General features: G+C 41.1%; 1 protein-coding gene across 1 annotated transcript; it reads left to right on the top strand.

Moving 5' to 3' along the window:
* The first annotated feature begins 19 nt into the window (after nt 1-19).
* Nucleotides 20-19,208, top strand: PPWD1 (peptidylprolyl isomerase domain and WD repeat containing 1). The gene is made up of 11 exons (XM_042453522.1): nt 20-225; nt 5,513-5,615; nt 6,303-6,403; nt 6,580-6,700; nt 7,197-7,644; nt 10,289-10,479; nt 12,228-12,417; nt 13,467-13,648; nt 15,971-16,052; nt 17,692-17,874; nt 18,907-19,208. Exons 1-11 carry the CDS (start codon nt 51-53, stop codon nt 19,048-19,050), a joined length of 1,920 nt encoding a protein of 639 aa, XP_042309456.1. The 5' UTR covers nt 20-50; the 3' UTR covers nt 19,051-19,208.
* Nucleotides 19,209-19,636: the final 428 nt, after the last annotated feature.

Genomic DNA, 19,636 nt, shown 5'->3' with positions numbered 1-19,636 from the left:
GCTGTGGCTTCAGAGTGGCCGCCGTCGCGGGGATGTGACGCAAAGGCAAGATGGCGGGGGTGGAATCGCAAAGGAAGCGGAGGCACCGCGAGGAAGAAGAAGGAGAGGCGAAGGAAGATGGAGCGAAGTCTGAGGGAGAGGGAAAGGAGGAGGAGGAGGAGGAGGAGGAAGAGCGCTGGGTGGGGCCTCTGCCCGGGGAAGCGGTGCGAGTGAAGAGGAGGAAAGGTAAACGGGAGGGAGGTGTCAGAGCAAAGAGGCTATACAGCTGGAGAGAGTCCGCTTCCTCAGATGCATTTGCATATAATAATAATAATGATGATGATGATGATGATAATGCAGAGAGACCTTGCAGCCCCTTTGAGGCTGACTGAAAGGAGGAAGTGGGCAGCAGGCGCTTTCCTAGGTTTAATTCTACTTCCTCAGATGCCTTTGGACATACAGTCACAGTATATGTAGTTATACAGTGATTGCAATGGGAGGGAGGACGCCACGGAAGAAAAGCTACAGACACTCCTGTAAATTCATTCCATGTAGTCTGTTTGCAGGTATATTGCTGTATTTTAATGCTCAAACCACTACGCCACACACAGACATATACACACTGAGCCCTTTAAGAGATTGTGGGCTTCAGCTCCCAGAAGCCTCAGCCATGTTAGCCATTAGTCTGGGATTCTGGGAGCTGAAGTCCAAAGTCCCTTAAAGAGCACAGTTTGGGGATCGCTGGTATGTGTGTGTGTGTATACACACACACACACACACACACCCATCCCTATTTGATTTGAGCTTACTTCCTCAGATGCATGGGATAGATGCATGATTATGCCCCATGCATCTGAGAAAGTAAGTTCAAGTCTACGAAAGCTCATGCTGTCAACTTCTCTCTCTCTCTCTCTGTTAGTCTCAAAATGGCTGCAAGATACTTTTGTATACTGATTTTCCAGACTAACACAGCTCTGTATTTGAATTATACAGTACTGTCTTTACACTCTGGATTTTATTAGGTATTCGGTTGTATTTTTCTGATGAACTTACCTTCATTAAAATGCCTTGTTGGCTTGCAGTATACTTAAGGAACTCTGAGCAAGACAAATGCTTAAAATTGGACCCTTGACTGAACCTACATCTAAAGTTTTCCTTCCATTTGTCCATTGTGCTAAAATTGAGGGGAAAACCCTTTCAACATTTGAGTTGTGACCTCAAGCAGCCCATTGCCTGACACATTTGCAGCCCTTTTCCCCTCCAAGAAACACACACAGACTGAGCTCTGGGGGCAAGTCTTGTCTGCTGCTTGGAGGAAAAGAGCTTTAGAAAGATCCAACCCATCCCGCTATTTGCAGCAAGGACATCTCTCAAAGGGGAGCAGCAAATGTGTTACTCAACGTGTTAAAATGGAAGACGTTTTGGAGTTGCTCCTGGACAGAAGATTGAAATGTAGGACATGTCCTGGGAAATGAGGACGTCTGGTCACCCTGTCCGGGATGTGCAGTTGTCCTTGGGAGACCTACTTTGCTGATTGGGGCTTGTTCCCAAGTAAATGGCATTGTTAGTGTGCCATGGATTTAATCCACATTCATTGTGAATGTCTGGGGGCTATCTGTGTTGCCCAGTTATTTTATTTATCTGATTTCATTTCATCTCTATGCCATCTTTCTCCCAGTAAGAGACCCAAGGTGACTCACAGCTACAATTGTGTAAAAACTTTACAATAAGCACACAGCCTATATAAAAGCCTGCCAGACATGATTATATCTGATGCTTGCTGTGGACATCTCAGTGGTGTCTTAGGACTCCTCTCCCCTTGGTTCCTCCTGCTGGCACTACAGAATTAAATCTCTTACGGAATGCTGGGTCTATGGAATTCTGGGGTTTGTAGTTTGTTGTGGCTCCCAAGCTCTCTGTGGCTTCATCTCCACTGCAGAATTCATGCATTTTGAAACTGCTTTAGATGCTATGAATGCTATAGAATTTTCTGAGATATTTAGTCTTCTCTGTCAGAGAGCTCTGGTGCCAAAATAAACAACAAACGCCAAGGGTCCACTGGATGGACCCATGACAGTTAAAGCTGGTGTTATACTGTATTAATTCTTCAGTCTGGCAGCAGCCTGAGGGAGAAAAAGCTAAATATCTCACAAAGCTACAAATCCAGTGTTCCATAGGATAGAGTAATGGCAGTTAAAAACATGTCAGACTGCCTTAATTCTGCAGTGTAGTTGCAGCCATGGTCTGTATCAAACTATGGGCCCAAACAGATAGGCCAAAATAAAGCTGCTTTAGGTCTCTTTGGAGGTATGCTCTTTAAATCATGCATGTGTCCTAAAAGATCAGAAGCCATGCCAAAGCCATGCTCCAGGCCTAAGGACTAGCATGCAGCTTTGGTGCAACTTATTGCCTCTTAAGATGTGTGTGTTGTTTAAACAGCATACCTCCAAAGTGACCCAAAGCAGCTTTATTTTGGTCTGTCTGTTCGGGCCTTATATTTCACAATCAGTGTTGCCAATTTCGCGACTTTCACGCGAAAACGGGGACTTTTCAGAGCTTTTCGTGTGATTTTCATGCCTTGCTCTAATTCAGTGCCTTTTCGGCGACTTTGGCCCTTTCAGCTCCAGCCTGCTGCCTGCAGAGCAACCAACCCTCTGGAGTGTAACAGTTTTCAGCCAAGAGGGCTGGAGAAAAAACCTCTCTCTCTCTCTAATGACTCCCTCTGAGAGCCAGGATGGAGCAAGCCCAACCAACCCCAACTGTTTGGAGTTCAGCCAATCAGAGAGAGAACAGTGATTGCCCCCCCCCCAGGCATTCTCAGGCTCCAGGGGAAAGCAAAGTGGCTGCAGTGCTGGAGAGAGGCAGGGAGTGAGGGATCTTGGCTGGCCTAATCCCTATTGCCTTGGATTTCCAAGTAAGACATAAGTTTTAAGGCACACAAAGGCAATAGTTGATAATGGTATCATGGCTTGATGTTGTGGACTTCTGTGTGTGCCTGAGAGTGACATTTGAATTTATGAATTCCTGAGCTTGGGCAGAGTGCCCCAAGCCTACCTCTCAGGGTTGTTGTTGTACTGTGAGGACCATTTGGGTTGTGTGATGTGAATGTGATGTCCCTGAGTGTGTGTGTGTGTGTTAGTGATTAAATATGCCTCTGAGCATGGGCAGAGCACCTGGTAAGTTGGCATCCCTGCCCTGTCTTCCAAGAATTTTGTTTTGTGGCTCTCTTTTTCGTTCCCTTTTCCATTGCCATCCATACTGCAGAAACAATCCAGTTTGGCACTGCTTCTAACTGCAAGGCTCCCTGCGATGATGGGATTCTGGGCACAACAAACCACCAAGCCCAGAATTTCATGCATGGAGCCCTGGCTGCCAGTAAAAGCAGTGTCTCAGCATGTCACAACAAACTACAATTCCCAGGATTCCTTGGTTTGACAAGGGAATTGCCTCCACGCTTCCAGATCACAGCCCCAGAGAATGAATCTACAGCATATCAGTGTTGCCAGTTTAAGTCCACTTCTTCAGCTGCATTTGGATTTAATAATGATAATAATAATAATACACTGGTCCCCCGGGTTACGAAATACCCAGGTTACGAAATTTTCGGGATACGAATAAATCCCATAGGGATTTATTGTTTCGGCTTACGAAGGTTTTTTCGGGTTACGAAAAAACCTCTGCGCTGTTTCAAATGGAGCCGCGGCGCAGCCGCGGCTTTTTCCCCATTAGCGCCTATGGGCTATTCGGCTTACGAAGTATCCCGGGTTACGAAAGCGGCGGCGGAACGAATTAATTTCGTAACCCGGGGTACCAGTGTAATGGTGATGATGATAGAGAGATAGATCTTGTAGCACCTTTGAGTCTCACTGAAAAAAAAGTTGGCAGCATGAGCTTTCCTAGACTTAAGCATACTTTCTCAGACGCAGGGGAATTGTAGTTCATTGTGGCACCAGGCCCAGGGTTCCCTAGCACTGAGCCAGGGCAGTTAAAGCGGTCTCAAAATGGATTATTTCTGCAGTATGGATTGGACCTTGAGCATTTTTAATAACGAAGGTCCAAAACACTGCAGAAATAATCCAGTTTGTTGTGACCGCTTTAACTCTCCTGGCCCAGTGCTAGGGAATCCTGGGAATTGTAGTTTGTTGTGGCACCAGAGCTCTTTTTGATAAAGAAGGCTTAATGTCTCACAAAACTACACTTCCCAGGGTTCCCTAGCACTGAGCCAGGGCAGCTAAAGCAGTCTCAAACTGGATTATTTCTGCAGTGTGTCTTGGACCTAACTCAGGCTACATCTTTACTCCAGACTCCAGAGACAATTCCCAGGATTCCATAGCACTGAGCCAGGGCACCTAAAGTGGTCTTGAACTGGTTTATTTCTGCAGTGTGTCTTGGACCTAACTCAGGCTGCATCTTCACTCCAGAGACAACCCAGTATCATACCGTTTTTACTGCCATGGCCCAGTGCTATGAAATCCTGGGAATTGTAGTTTGTTGTCACACCAGAGTTTGCTGAGAGAGAAGGTTAAATGTCTCACAAAACTAGAATTCCCAGGATTCCCTAGCACTGAGCCATGGCAATTAAAAGGGTGTCAAACTGGATTTATTTCTGCAGTGCGGTTGCAGCCGAACACATTTCTATTTGGCACAAAGCTTCCTGGACCCCCTTCATGTCAAAATAAACATCTTTAAAGGACTGAAACATTCTTTGTTTGGTTCAATGGTGATTTTGAGGGTTGAAATAAGTTACAGTTATTTTTATTCAATTATGTTTACGTTTATTTGCAAAACATCTGCCATTTTAACATTATGGGAATTTTCCGGGAATTGTGACTGAATATTCCGTGTGATCTGGGGGGATTCAGCGGGTTTTGGACAAACATTTCCAGGAATTATCTTCAAGGCTTGTTGGCAACACTGTTCACAATAGTGATAAGAAAATTAACTTATGCCCATGTACACTTATTTAGAAGCAAATCCCATTCAGATCAGTAGAGTTTAATTGTTTGAGTTAGCCTGTCAGTTAAATGTGGCAAAACTTTCTGATAAAAACACTGCTAATCTGACATAACTAGGAGCTCATTTCTTGATCTGCCATCTATCTTTGCTGATGTTCTGGGACAACCTAGCATTCATGATTTGTAACTGTGACACACTAAAACATTCAGTAGAATGATGGTCATGTCAAAATTTGATTTATGCCTTCAGCAGTGTATTCCTGGTTTAAACCCAGATTTTCCCCCTTCTGTATTCTTAATGTCCTGTGTACTTTTATTTGCTTCATTGTTCATACTACACTTTTTGAGATTTGTAAATCTGTGTACTGCAGATTATTACATTTAAATCCCACATTCAGAACTCCAGTTTTGTTTGAAAACAGAAATATGAAGTATGTTGGAATGTTTAAATCGCTGTAAGTGTGTACCAGTATCCTAGGCACTAGTTTGGACAAATATGGTAAACGTTGGTCTGAACTGCTGCCCCTCAAACTTTAGCTTGGTGACTTATATTGTTCTTCTTCTTAATATATTCATAGTTCTTGAATTCGAACATGTCTATCTGGATAATCTTCCCAGTGCTTCAATGTATGAGCGCAGTTATATGCACAGAGATGTCATCACACACGTAGTGTGTACTAAGTAAGTTGTTTGTTTGTTTCTTGTGATAATACATGGAGAGTGCCTCTGAAAAATATATTGCTGTTGTAGGGTGGATTTTTCTTCTTGGCTAAGGCTGTAGCTTATCAGAGTTGTGTTCTACTTCTGAGAGTTGTTCAGAAGTGCCATATAACTGCCGCAAAACTCTACAGAGCGCCATGCTCATTAGAGGGATGGGGATAGTTCATGTTATGATACTCTTTGAAGGTATTCCGAGTGACCTTAAAAGTACAGTCAACCCTTGGTATCTATGGAAGATCTGTTCCAGAAATAACAAAATACATGGATGTTCAAGTTCCATTGTCCCCAGTAGCAGCGTGTGCTTCCATCCTTTTTAGAGAGGAGCCATGACCATCAAAATTGTAGATTATTTTCCTTTGGTGTTACCATAAGACTCTTGGAGGATGCTAGGTCCCATAAACATCTGTTCTAAGAAGCAGCTAATCACCTCATATTCCCAGTCGCGCCACTACTTCTACTCTGTTTTTTCATTTGTTTGTTTCTCTTACTTTCTAGATCTTGCTTAGAAATCCAAGTAAGCTTCCTCATTATATTCATCCCTGAACTTTGTGCTAAACAGTTATGCTACCTGGAAACTAGCATAACCCATTTAAACTACCATCTTGAAATCTTTACCCATGCTGTTGTTTTTATTTGCTTGTGCTATAGGACTGATTTTGTAATTACAGCCAGCCATGATGGACATGTCAAATTCTGGAAGAAAGTGGAAGAGGGAATTGAATTTGTTAAACATTTTCGTAGTCATTTGAGTAAGTTACTGTGTTTCTACCCTAAACATCTGTATCTCCAGCTTTAATATGTGAAGTAGACCCATCTTAAAGATTTCATGCTCAAATAGCAGTTAATATTTTGTTCAATAATTTTCATGAAGAAATAGAATTTATTTTCTTGAAATAGATCATTTCCTTTGATTTAATCACAACAGGTGTTATTGAGAGCATTGCAGCAAGTGCAGAAGGAGCATTGTTCTGCTCTGTAGGGGATGATAAAGCAATGAAGGTTTTTGATGTGGTGAATTTTGATATGATCAATATGCTCAAACTTGGGTAAGTCACTCTTCCTGGGATTTCCAGTTGCTTTAAGATGTTTTTGCATAAGCATTGTTTAGAAAAAAAAATAGAAATGAAATCTATTGAATATTGAAATATGATGAAAAAAATCTTATCAAAATAGTGCAACACAACTGCTCCTTACTTTAAAATTGCAAGTAACTATTGAAATTGAATTCCTTGAGAAAAGGCATATTACAGAAGCCACTCTTAACGCTTTAGGGATGAAGAATATATTGCCTTCCAAATATTGTTGGAATCTTAATTTACAACAGCCCCCATCTGCATGGCCAGTCAGGATTAGTGAGAACTATAGGAAATCATATCTAGGCAGGCACTAATCTTTTAAAGTAACCAACAGATATCAGCTGTGTTTCTATAATCTTTTTCTGTATTTTTCAATTACTACTGGTCTTTTTAATTTATTTAAATGAAGGTTTTGATTTGTAATTCTAAATCATGCTAATCTGATTGTTTTTAAATTAAATTCTAGCTATCACCCAGGCCAATGTGAGTGGGTATATTGCCCAGGAGATGCTATATCTTCAGTAGCTGCATCTGAAAAAAGTACTGGGAGAATATTTATATATGATGGACGAGGAAACAATCAACCACTCCATGTTTTTGATAAACTCCATACATCTCCTCTTACACAAATACGACTGAACTCTGTCTATAAAGTCATAGTATCATCTGACAAGTCTGGAATGATTGAATACTGGACTGGACCTCCTCATGAATACAAATTTCCTAAAAATGTGAACTGGGAATATAAAACGGATACTGATTTGTATGAATTTGCTAAATGTAAAGCATACCCGACCAGTATGTGTTTCTCTCCTGATGGCAGAAAAATGGCTACTATTGGCTCTGACCGAAAAGTCAGAATTTTCAGATTCTTGACAGGGAAGCTTATGAGGGTCTTCGATGAATCTTTGAGTGTAAGTTTTATTCTGTTTCCCTATTCATTTATTTGCCAGAACTAATCAAACTTTAAACTTGTTTCAAATATGAAATTTTCTGCATACATATATTCAGAAACATTAAAAGTTTTTTTTAAAAAAAATTACGTGCCTTAAAACAGTGTGCCAGTGATCCTCAGTAAAGACTCCGATAAAAAATTTAGAATGTAAGCCTGAGGGCAGGGAACTGTCTAATTAATCATTTGTATGCTGCTCTGAGAGCCTTTGTGGCTGAAGAGCAGGGTATAAATACTCCAAATAAATAAATAAATAAATAAACAAAATGCCACTGTTAAACTTAACAATCGGGGAAACTTAGGTCCCATCCACACTGCAGAAATAATCCAGTTTGAGACCACCTTAACTGCCTTGGCTCAATGCTAGGGAATTGTGGGAACTGTAGTTTTGTGAGACATTTAGCTTTCGTGAGCCAGGGCAGTTAAAGCGGTATCAAATTGGATTATTTCTGTAGTGTGGATTGGACCTTAGTCTCTAGTCCAGCAGTTCTTAAACTGTGGTCCGGAGACCCCTGGGAGGAAGCAGTGTCTTCAAGAGGGATCTGAAGGGCGTCAGGGGCTTGCTTGCCTTCCATTGCCACTTTCTCCCACAGTTTGGGCATATATGGAGGCATCAGATAGAGTGGAAGGAAGGAGCCGAGGTGGGTGGCCTGGGCAAATGACCAGGAGCAGAGCTCTTTCCCTCCTTCCCTCCTTCCCTCTGTTGGGCTCACTTGCCCTCCCTGCTTCTTTCTCCTGCGGCTATAGTGCACATGGAGCAAAAGGCACCCCCAGCTGTCCTCTAAGTCAGTGTGCATAGGAAGTACAGTATTAGATGCACTTTAGGCAGACATTTATTCCAGTCAGTCAGTCAGTCAGCCAGGACTAGGTTGGCAACTGTCAGCCAGGACTTTTTCTCCAGCAGACCATGGAATGATTTGCCAGAAGAGATCCGACAACTGAATACACTGTCTGAATTTAAAAGAGTTTTAAAGACCAGTCTCTTCTGGCTGGCTTATCCAGATGATTTTTAAACTGTGAATTTTAAATAATAAATTTAAAATGTGGATTGTTCTAATATGTGTATATCTTATTTGTCCTTTTGTTGTGCATTTTAACTGTTAAATATCTTGTGTTCATTCTCGGGAGCCTGTAGCAACAAATAATATTTCAAGGGGGTCCTTGAAAAAGGAAAGGTTAAGAATCATTACTCTGATCTGAGAGTTCAAGTAGTCCACAAGTTGAACATGCGTCAACAGTGTGATGCAGCAGCTATCAAGGCCAATGCAATTTTAGGCTGCATCAGTAGAAATATAGTGTCTAGATCAAGGGAAGTAATAGTTCCACTCTATTCTGCTCTGGTCAGTCCCCACCTGGAATATTGTATCCAGTTCTATCCAGTCCACAATTTTAAAAGTATTTGGAGAAACTGGAGCGCATCCAAAGAAGGGAGACTAAAATGGTGAAGGGTCTGGAAACTATGCCCTATGAGGAACGACTTAGGGAGTTGGGGATGTTTAACCTGGAGAAGAGAAGGTTAAGAGATGATATGATAGCCCTGTTTAAATATTTGAAGGGATGTCATATTGAGGAGGGAGCTAACTTGTTTTCTGCTGCTCTGGAGACTAGGACCCGGAACAATGGATGCAAGCTCCAGGAAAAGAGATTCCACCTCAACATTAGGAGGAACTTCCTGACAGGAAGGGCTGTTTGACAGTGGAACACACTCCCTCGGAGTGTGGTGGAGTCTCTGTCTTTGGAGGTCTTTAAGCAGAGGCTGGATGGCCATCTGTCGGGGATGCTTTGAGATTCCCTGCATGACAGGGGGTTGGACTGGATGACCCTTGTGGTCTCTTCCAACTCTATTCAATGATTCTAAATGTTAGTCATAGAACCACAACATTGACTTCCAGAATAACATCCAGCAAGTCTCTTTTGAATGAATGATACTAGTACCATGTCTGTAAGAGGTAGCTATTCAGTCTTTGCCTAAATATCTTCTGTGATGTAGTAGCATGGTGTGTGTGTATACGTGCGTATGTGCTTTTAAAGGTAATTTTGGAGAAAAATTATTTAAAGACTATTTAAATTATTTGATGACTTGTGGAATAACAATAACATTGTTAAGTATCACAGTCAAATATATGAGCTGTCAGCAGTTTGCCACTGTTGTTAAAACAGACAGCAGCATGTATTTTAGTTATGTTCAGTCTCATGTGGCTTCAGCATTTTGAGTTCATTAATAGTTGTGGAGTTCTTTGTAAATCCTGTTGACAATTTAAGTAGAGAAAACTGTGCTACATTGAAACCAATAATGCTACTGTCATAAACATGATATACTGTAGAATTCAAAGATATAGCCATGTTAGTCTATAGAATCAGTACGTAGAGAGATCTTGTAGCACCTTTGAGACTAAATGGAAGAAACTGGGAGCATGAGCTTTCATAGACTTCAGTCTACTTCCTCAGATGCGTTTGGAAGTATGAAGCATTTGGAAATGCATCTGAGGAAGTCGACTGAAGTCTACAAAAGCTCATGCTGCCATCATATACTGTGTATTTGATGGCTGATACAAAATCCAATTCAAGTTATATACATATTATGGGAAGGTGTCTTGTTTCTGTAGATGTTTACTGAGCTGCAGCAGATGAGACAACAACTTCCAGACATGGAGTTCGGACGCCGTATGGCTGTGGAACGGGAGTTGGAAAAAGTTGATGCTGTACGGTTAATTAACATCATTTTTGATGAAACTGGACACTTTGTACTTTATGGAACAATGCTGGGAATTAAGGTCATCAACGTGGAAACAAACCGGTAAGTATTTTTTACACAGGGCTAGATCCATTAGTATAGGAACACACATTCACTTGTACAGTGAAAATTAGCCCTCTCCTTCCCTCTGTACCCTTTGAAGCTGTTTTGGGGTGCACATGAGAGCCTGCTGAGAGGAGGCAGTATTTCATATACCCTTAATTTTGAGTATTGTATTATTTATTAAAATATTTCTTACCTACCCTATACCAGAGGATCTCTGGGTGGACTACAGATAAAATTAATTTTAAACAATTTAAATTAAAAATAATGAGACTAAAAAAATTGAGTAAAACATATCAACACTTTAATAGTTAAAGCATAAACAGTTTAAAACTTCCAGAGAATTGTGCAAAATCCTTAGACCCCACATTTTAAATTGGGTCAAGAAAAAAAGCCAGCAGCTGCACCTAATAGGCCTCCACATGAAGGCTGTCCCACAGTTGCTTCACTGTAAAAGAGAAGACCCTTTTACAAGTTCTCACAAAGTGTTCAGCTCTAACTGGGGAGACAGAGAGGACAGCACCTCCAGCAGACCTCAATAAGGCAGTTATGAGGAGAGGCTCTCCTTCAGCTGCTCATCCATGATAAACCACTGTCACTTCAGCTCAGCCATGGAGTTGATTTGAGATGAACAATTTAGGGCATTAAGATTTTGTTAAACTTGATTTGTACCTTGCTAAGCCATTTAGATCTTTAAAAGTTAAAACCATCACCTGCAATTCAGATCAAAAGCACATTGGCAACCAATGCATTTAAAATCAGAGCCACATGGCTAATTTACACCTTCATTTTGCACTAGATGAAGCTTGTGTGTCATCTTCAAGGGCAGCCCCATCTAGAGAAAACTGCAGTCATCTGGTCAGGAAGCTTCCACCACATGAATTATTATGGCTAACTTTATTCATGATATGCATTTAGCTGGCTGAAGGACCTGGTTGTTAACAGGCCAATATGTTTAAGATGACATGAAATGATTCTCATTTGTTAACTTGATTAGTGACATTTAATCTACTGACAGCATGTATGTCATTATTCTTATTAGTTGAAATAAATATAATTATTTGGCTTTTAAAAATTGTGTCAGTAATTGTTCGACAAAAACATAAGTCTGCTGAAATATTTCAGAGCAGCATACCTCTACATCTGCTGTATTCTTATTACTTACAGTATAAATTTTCACCAAATACAGCTGAAGAAGTAGACTTAAATCTATGAAAGCTCATGTTACCAACTTCTTTCTTTCAGTTACAGTGCTCCCTCGGGTTACGAAATTAATTCGTTCCGCCGCCGCTTTCGTAACCCGAAAAGCATTCGCAAGCCGAAATGCCATAGGCGCTAATGGGGAAAAGCCGCGATTTCGTGCGAAAAAGCGCCGAAAAGCACCAAAATTTTTTTCGTAACCCGAAATAACCTTCGTAACCCGGAACAATTATTTTCAATGGATTTTTTTCGTAACCCGGAAATTTCGTAACGTGGGTATTTCGTATCCCGGGGTACCACTGTACTCTCAAAGGTGGTACAAGATCTCTCTACATCCTTGCAAATCTGCTATAAAATTTACCAAGAACACAAATGGAAAGGAAAAAAAAACCCGTCTTCATTTAGCCATGTATTTGGGAAGCTCAGCCATGTTATGTGGGGAGCAGCAACCTAACAGAACTACATGTTTTTGATTAAAGAGTAGCAGATTACACAATGACTTTGAAACTGAATAATGGTAAACGTGCATTTTTGTTTCCTGTGTGCAGATGTGTTAGAATCCTAGGCAAACAGGAGAATATCAGAATTATGCAGCTGGCTCTGTTCCAGGGTGTAGCAAAGAAACATCGTGCTGCAGTTACTGTAGAGATGAAAGCATCTGATAATCCGGTTCTCCAGAATATCCAAGCAGATCCAACTATAATTTGCACTGCATTTAAAAAAAACAGATTTTATATGGTAAGTTTATTCTTTCCAGTTGAATTAGCCATTTTTCCTCCCTAAACAGTTAATATTGGGTCATGGGGTATCCCATAGCATGCCCCAAGGTCTTTAGAGGTAAAATTAGTTCACCATTTCACTTTTCCTTTTGGCTTTTTCTCCAAGTTAAAGTTCCATGACATTTTAAGCCTTTCTTCACAAGAAACTCTGTTCTGGTCATTTTATCTTATCTCCAATTTAACCTAGCATTTTTGAAATGAGGGAACCAGTGTTTTGAATGTGGTTGCCACAAACCCATTTATAGTACCATGATAATTTACTCTTCTATTTTTAGTCTTCCTCCTTATAATTCTTAACATTAAATTTCATTTAAAAACTTGCTGCCATAGCACATTGAAGCATCTTATTATATTCTCTTTCATAACCTTTTGTTCTGTTAGGATCTTTCCCACAAATGGACACAACCAGTTCATTGTCCAAAAGGGAGTATCTTTTTCTGGACTATGGGCAGGAGTAAGAACAGTGTACCAGTACTTCTTTGGTTAAAGCAGTTGCAGTTAGAAAAGCTGCAAATGCAGAGGAAAACTGCAAAGATAACTCAGGGTTGGTGGGGGAGGGAAATCCTTTAAAAACAAAGTCGTGAAAAATTATCCACTTCCAGGGCCATTTGGGGGTTGCACCTGCCCTTCCCTGTGAACTCTGAGTAGTTTAAAGATGTACATTCAGCCCACAGTCCACTTGTTCCACACCCCTAAACAAAAGATATTATATAGATTCAGTCAAGGAAAGCATGTAACTTTCCTTTCGAGAGAGGGAGTTTTGAGAGGCAATATGTAGACTGCCTTCCAATATTTAAAAAGATACTAGGAGGGCAGTTGGACAATAGTTAATTGAGAGTTACAAGAATACAGAAATTTGGTTAATTCAGCAACAGAATAAACTGACTGGGGAGTTTAGCTATGGGACAACACTTCTTGGGTTATTTTAGGATATGATTGCTAGATATGTCCAGTATGGTAAGTTTATTAATAAAAGAGAAACAAGGGTGCTACTGTCTCCTCCTCCAGTTTACCAAGCGTGAACCAGAAGACACCAAGAGTGCAGATTCTGATAGAGATGTGTTTAATGAGAAGCCATCTAAAGAAGAGGTCATGGCAGCCACCCAAGCAGAAGGGCCCAAAAGGGTATCTGATAGTGCCATTATTCACACAAGCATGGGAGATATTCATGTCAAACTCTTTCCTGTTGAGTATGTATAAGAATTGTTTTCTACTTACTTTAGTTTTGGTAAAGAACTTTTTGTGATTGCTTATTATCTAAAAATAGTTAAATTCAACATAGTTAATGGATCTATACCTGTTGCATTACTTTATCTCTGCTGTCCTCATATTTGTCCTCTGGTGTAGCCTATACATTGATAGATGGATACATATTGAAGATCAGGGAAGATAATACATCATTGAGGCACACATTTCTCTTTACACACATTTTCCCAGTATGAGATTATCAAAACCTAACTTCAGGTATTTGGGCAGATACCCTGTTCAGTGTTGCAAGCCAGACTTGTGACATTTTAAAATTTTAAATTCATGTTGTCCCCAAAAAACCACCTTAGATGCCAGGCTGCACCACCAATATAGAGATTTCTGAATTGCTGAGGAGCAGGACAGGGAGGAAAAAAACAAAGCGTGTTGCAACAAACAGCTGTTACAGGGCCCTGTGGCATTTCATTCACTACCCCACTCTTTAGTGTCACAGAAATCCTATGTTGGCAGATTCTGAGGTGAGTTTTGGTGGGTCACATCAGGAAATATAGCTACAACTATGGAATTTTAGGAAATATAGCTACAACTATGGGATTTTTATCATTGGTGCTTTCTGCACCGCCATTTGGGACGTCCGGAGGACGTCCCATTTTAAAAAAGGGGCGTCTCTTTTAGACGCCCCATGGCCTAGTACGGACTCCGTCCGTACAAGATGGCGCCGGCCCTTCTACATGGCCGGCGCCATCTTTGCGTATCGGACGCTTAGCGTCCGTACGCGTCGCGCCGCTGCTGACGTAGCGAGCGCGCCCATTTTGGAGCTTCTTTTTTCGGTCCGCGCGGGAGTCGGGCCGTCTGAAGGCTCCGGCTCCCCCGCGGACCTACTGGCGGCGGCAGCAGACCGCCGCAAAGCGGCGGTCTGTACCCCGCCTAAGTAACTGTATTTTTGATCCTGGAACTTGCCCTAGATTTTTAAAGAGATCAGTTGGCATCTGCTCCTTCTGCCTCAGAAATTAACAGCATTAATGGGTACTACAGTCAGCCCTCCTCATAGGCGGGCTTGCCTTCCACGGCTTTGATGTTCCACAGAAGGCAAACCCCATTAGAAGTGCATCCTGTGAGCCGTTGTGAGCACGCGCCTCATTATTTCCTATGGGGCTTGAGCATACGCTCATTTTTCCATATGCGGGGGATCCGTTTGGGAGTCCGGAACGGATCCCTCACATATAGGCAGGGCAGATTGTATACATAGTTGAAGCATGGAATTCATTATTGCAAGCAGTAGTGATGGATCCCAGCTTAGATGGGATTTAAAAGGGGAATGGACAAACTGTTGAATGGACAAAATAAGGTTTTCTTTGGCTGTTAATCATGAGAGCAATATTTTATCTTCAGCACCAGAAACAGCATGCAGTATAAATACATGATGCTGTCATACTCATGTTTTCCAGTAACTATTGGTAGCATGCCTTTCACCATCAATGGGAAACACAACTGGAAGTTGCTTTCATGCTTATGTCCTGCTTAGTTGTTTTCAATAGACATCCGGATGATCACTGTGAGAATACTATGCTGGACTACATAGGCCTTGGGTTTAATCCAGAAGAGGAGAAAATCCAGTCCCCAAGCACTACTTATCAGTTTTTCAGAGTTTCCTGGTTCCTTCCGACTCTAAAACTAAAACAAACAAACAAACAAAAAATTTTCTGGCTTTTTTTGGATGGGGGGGGTTGTATAGTGGACCAGAAATGGAAGGGGGAAAAAAAACTACCTGCAACACTACTTCTGTGGTGAATTAGGCCTCTGCCAGTGGACATATGGGTTTTGAAGCCCCTGTTCATGGCCAAAAATACACATCTGTCCAGTGGCAGGAAAGAGTAAATTTGTAATAGTGACCGTCTAAGATACTTTTTGTATTAGTTTGGCAATATGAGGCTGAAAAAAGATATTAAAAATGAGAACAGGCTGGAGGAATGAATTTTCCTCAAATATTAACCTGCTTCTACCTTATACATGCTTTGAGAGTCATTCTTCCATTAGCATTGTTGAGTGGGGTGCATCCCGGACCAGGGGCCCTATATACTGGTGATACACCACCATTACTTTCATGTAGCCAAGGCTGGCCCAAAACTGTGACTGGAAATGATGCTATTTCTCTTCCTGTGTGCCAGGAAGATCCAGTGGATGCAAAAAGGGCTGACACCCCCATGTCTATGCCTACCTCTGGTCTAATCTTTCATTTTGTTTTTATGCCTTATTCCAAACATTAATGAAATACATTATACTAACATTGAAGATCTCCATTACAGGTGTCCTAAAACAGTGGAAAATTTCTGTGTGCATAGCAGGAACAGTTACTACAATAGTCACACCTTTCATCGGATCATAAAGGTAAATGATGTCTGATAATCTTTTATAGCATTTTAACACTATCTTTTTGCTCAATTTATTTTAGATTATTTTGTCTACATAAATATTGTTGCAGTAGCTTTGATTTGTCTGTCTCAGAATGGTTTAGGGCATGATACATAGAGCTGTTTATTCCTATGTAATTTGTGTTTGAGGAATGTATGCACAGTTTTCTCATTGTACTCAGCATATACAGAGATGAAACAGTTGCCACCAACAATGTCATCTTAATATCTTATAAGGTCACTGGCTCTTCCGTTTCATTGTCTCCTGTGGCGGGCTGTGTGTTTTATGAGGTGGGCATCTTGGATCTTGAAATTATTGAGTAGTAGTTTTCAGCACTACAGTGGCTAGGAAAATAGGGACTTCCTGTAACAAAGAGACTCCCACCACCCAGCTCTTAAAGCGGTACGGCCAACTGTGGAAGGATAGGGGGTTGCAATACTCCTCCAGGAAACCTTATCCTACCATGGCACCTGATCCTGCCAAAAAAAAAAAGTTAACAATCCCCCCATGCCATTTAGGGGACAAGGGACATTTTCATTATGTTTTTGAGTCTTTCTGGGCTATAGGCCACACACTTCACAGGTAACTTTTCACTTACTTGAAATTAGCTTATCTTTAATGGTAAAATAAATATATATAGAGAGTTTATACTTTATACTTTTCTGGACAGGACTTTCTTGCTCACATCTGAAAATTCAAATGTGTCTGTTTCTATGATGAGAGGTTGTTCTCCTTCTCATTCAAAGAGGGATGCTTATTTCACCATCTCTGGGAATCAATGACTCCTGTATCCTAAGCCAGTATCTTTTGGATCAGGGCAACCTCATCTTCGCTAACAAGCAGTTCTTTAATTTTTTTTAAGTAGGTATTCAGTAGTTATTCAACACCCTCAATTCAGTTGTGTGAGTTGAGGAAGTGGCTTATCATTCTGTCATAACAAAATCTTTAACATTAACAGAATTCTGCACTAGACTAAAATTATTCATGGCATGGGGAAAGAGGGACTTTTCTCCCATCTTATAATTATAGAATTTGGCATGACAATGACACTGGTGCCAAATTCAGGAGAGACAAAAGAAAGCATTTGTTCATATATTAATGTACAATATTTGCTGCCACAAGAGGTAATAGCTTCAGCTGAGATGGGAGGAGGTTCCATGGTGTGCCTTCAAGTTGTTTCTGACTTGTGACAACCCCAAGGCAAACCTATAATGAGGTTTTCTTGGCAAGATTCTTCAGTAGGGGTTTGCCATTGCCATCCTCTGAGGATAAGACTATATGACTCTCCCAAGGTTATCCCGTACATTTACTTGGCCGAGCTGTAGGAGGAGGTAGTTATACTTAATGGAAGATAAAATTGCCTGTCACTACATGCTATCATGGCTACATTCTACCTTCAGGTTCAAAGGAGCCATTGCTTCAAAGTAGATATTGCCCAGGAACATTGGGACAAAGGTATTGTCTTCAAAGCCTGCATTTGGGTTTTGTAGGCTGATTTAGTTTCTGTGATAGGCAGGTTGTTGAATTAAATGGACACTTGGTCCAAACCAGTAGGGCTTTTTTGTTTGTCCTTAAATTGTGTAAAATGTGGAGGTACAATTTCTTTTCAACGCAGGGCTTCATGATTCAGACTGGTGATCCGACTGGTACTGGAATGGGGGGTGAAAGTATTTGGGGAGGAGAATTTGAGGATGAGTTCCACTCAACATTACGACATGACAGGCCCTACACACTCAGTATGGCTAATGCAGGACCAAACACCAATGGCTCACAGTTCTTCATAACAGTCGTACCCACTGTAAGTAACATATCTGTTATGTCAATAGCCGTAACTGAAAAGGAATAATCTCCTTATGAACAGCATGGGCAACTCATGGTGTGGGGAGGAGGGTCCTCATCCTGCCTCTGTGAGATGGATTCTCCCTGCCGTACACTGAGCCCAGAGGCTGATGGTGATGAGCAGCAAGGTGTTTTGAAGGAATTGATTGTGAAAACTGGAACCAGAAGTGAATTGGTAACTTGTAGGCTTTCTGGATATTCTTGAATTATAATTCAAATCATCCTCACCATCAGCTAAACTCACTAGAAATGATGGTACTGGCTATCCAGCAACATATGGGAAACCACAGTGAGAAACGCAAGCATTTCAACATGCTTCTGAAACCTAAGGCAAGATTAAAGTTTCACCCATTTTCGTTTTGTGCCTTTGCCAGGCTGAGACATGCTGTTGGTGTTCTCTAGTGACAGAGCCCAAGATACTGTGTAATGCCAGTGGAACAAATAGCTTTGCCAATGGTTTACAAGATTGCATATAGTAAGACAATGGCTAGCCTGGTGGTGGGTCCCTGAAGATCTCCTGCTTCTTGTTCACAATATAGACATCAAGTCCTAACTCCTTGGAAACACTTCAGTCAGGAAGCTGCCAGGCTGCAAAGATAGTGTGGGGGAGCATGCATCATCAGATATAAACACAATGATGATGTAGGATCGTGTCCATTCTGCATAGTAAGAGTTCTGTCCAAGAGAATGGGAAATTTCAATTTGAACCCAAAGCTGGTTTTACCTAGAAGGCCAAGAACCTTTCTATATACCACCAGTGTCTTGTAGTTGTCTTATTTTTGTATGTTTTTTCCCCATTTGAGTTGAAATGCCTCTACTAAGGCTTAGATGGTACAGTATGAAGTTTAAGCTGAAATACACTGGTATTTTCGGTCTTCCCCTCCCTGTCAGAATTTGTGTACATTCTATAGCTTACATTGCCATTTTTCCAGTACTATAGAATTTTAATCATGCTTTTATCTTTCTTTTTCGTTTTAACAAAACTGTATAGCCTTGGCTAGACAACAAGCACAGTGTGTTTGGAAGAGTAACTAAAGGGATGGAAGTTGTTCAGAGAATATCAAATGTGAAAGTCAATCCAAAAACTGACAAACCTTATGAAGATGTCAGTATTATTAATATCACAGTGAAATGAAACATGATTTTTAAGAAACACCATGAACTTCAACTACAATCAGTATCTCAGTATTTCTGCTGTAGAAGGTTTCAGAACAGTTTTTCTAATCATGATTTGTTTGGACTGTATTTCTAATGTTTTGTATAAAAAATAAAAATTCCCCTCTTTAAAGAGTTTATTCTGTATTTTCCTAAATATGTATATATTTTACATCTATGAAAACTGTTTCAGTAGCATTCCCCTCACAAAAATATCTAGATGTCTTTCAGTAACAGCAGCATATCCAAAACTGAATAGTGAATTATTTCAGTGCGTAATACAGTCCGCCCTTCTCTTACGCAGGGGATCCGTTCCGGACCCCTCTGCGTAAGAGAAAATACGCAGATGCTCAAGCCCCATTCATACAAATGTGGCTTGTGCCTGCGGCGGTGCGGCAGCTTGTGGTGTGCATGCCACAAGAGAGCGCCCCATTCATGTGAATGGGATGCACCGCCCCTTGCACGGCTTTGAGCATATGCTCAAAGATGCATATAACGTGGGCGCACTGTATAGAACAGAGTGTCTTTCTCAAACCAGCTGTTGCAATCACCAACCATGTCCTTTT

This window comes from Sceloporus undulatus, chromosome 2 (genome assembly GCF_019175285.1).
Source record: "Sceloporus undulatus isolate JIND9_A2432 ecotype Alabama chromosome 2, SceUnd_v1.1, whole genome shotgun sequence".
NCBI lineage: Eukaryota > Metazoa > Chordata > Lepidosauria > Squamata > Phrynosomatidae > Sceloporus > Sceloporus undulatus.
The sequence above is the reverse complement of the archived record's forward strand: the minus strand, read 5'-3'. Positions and strand labels throughout refer to the sequence as shown.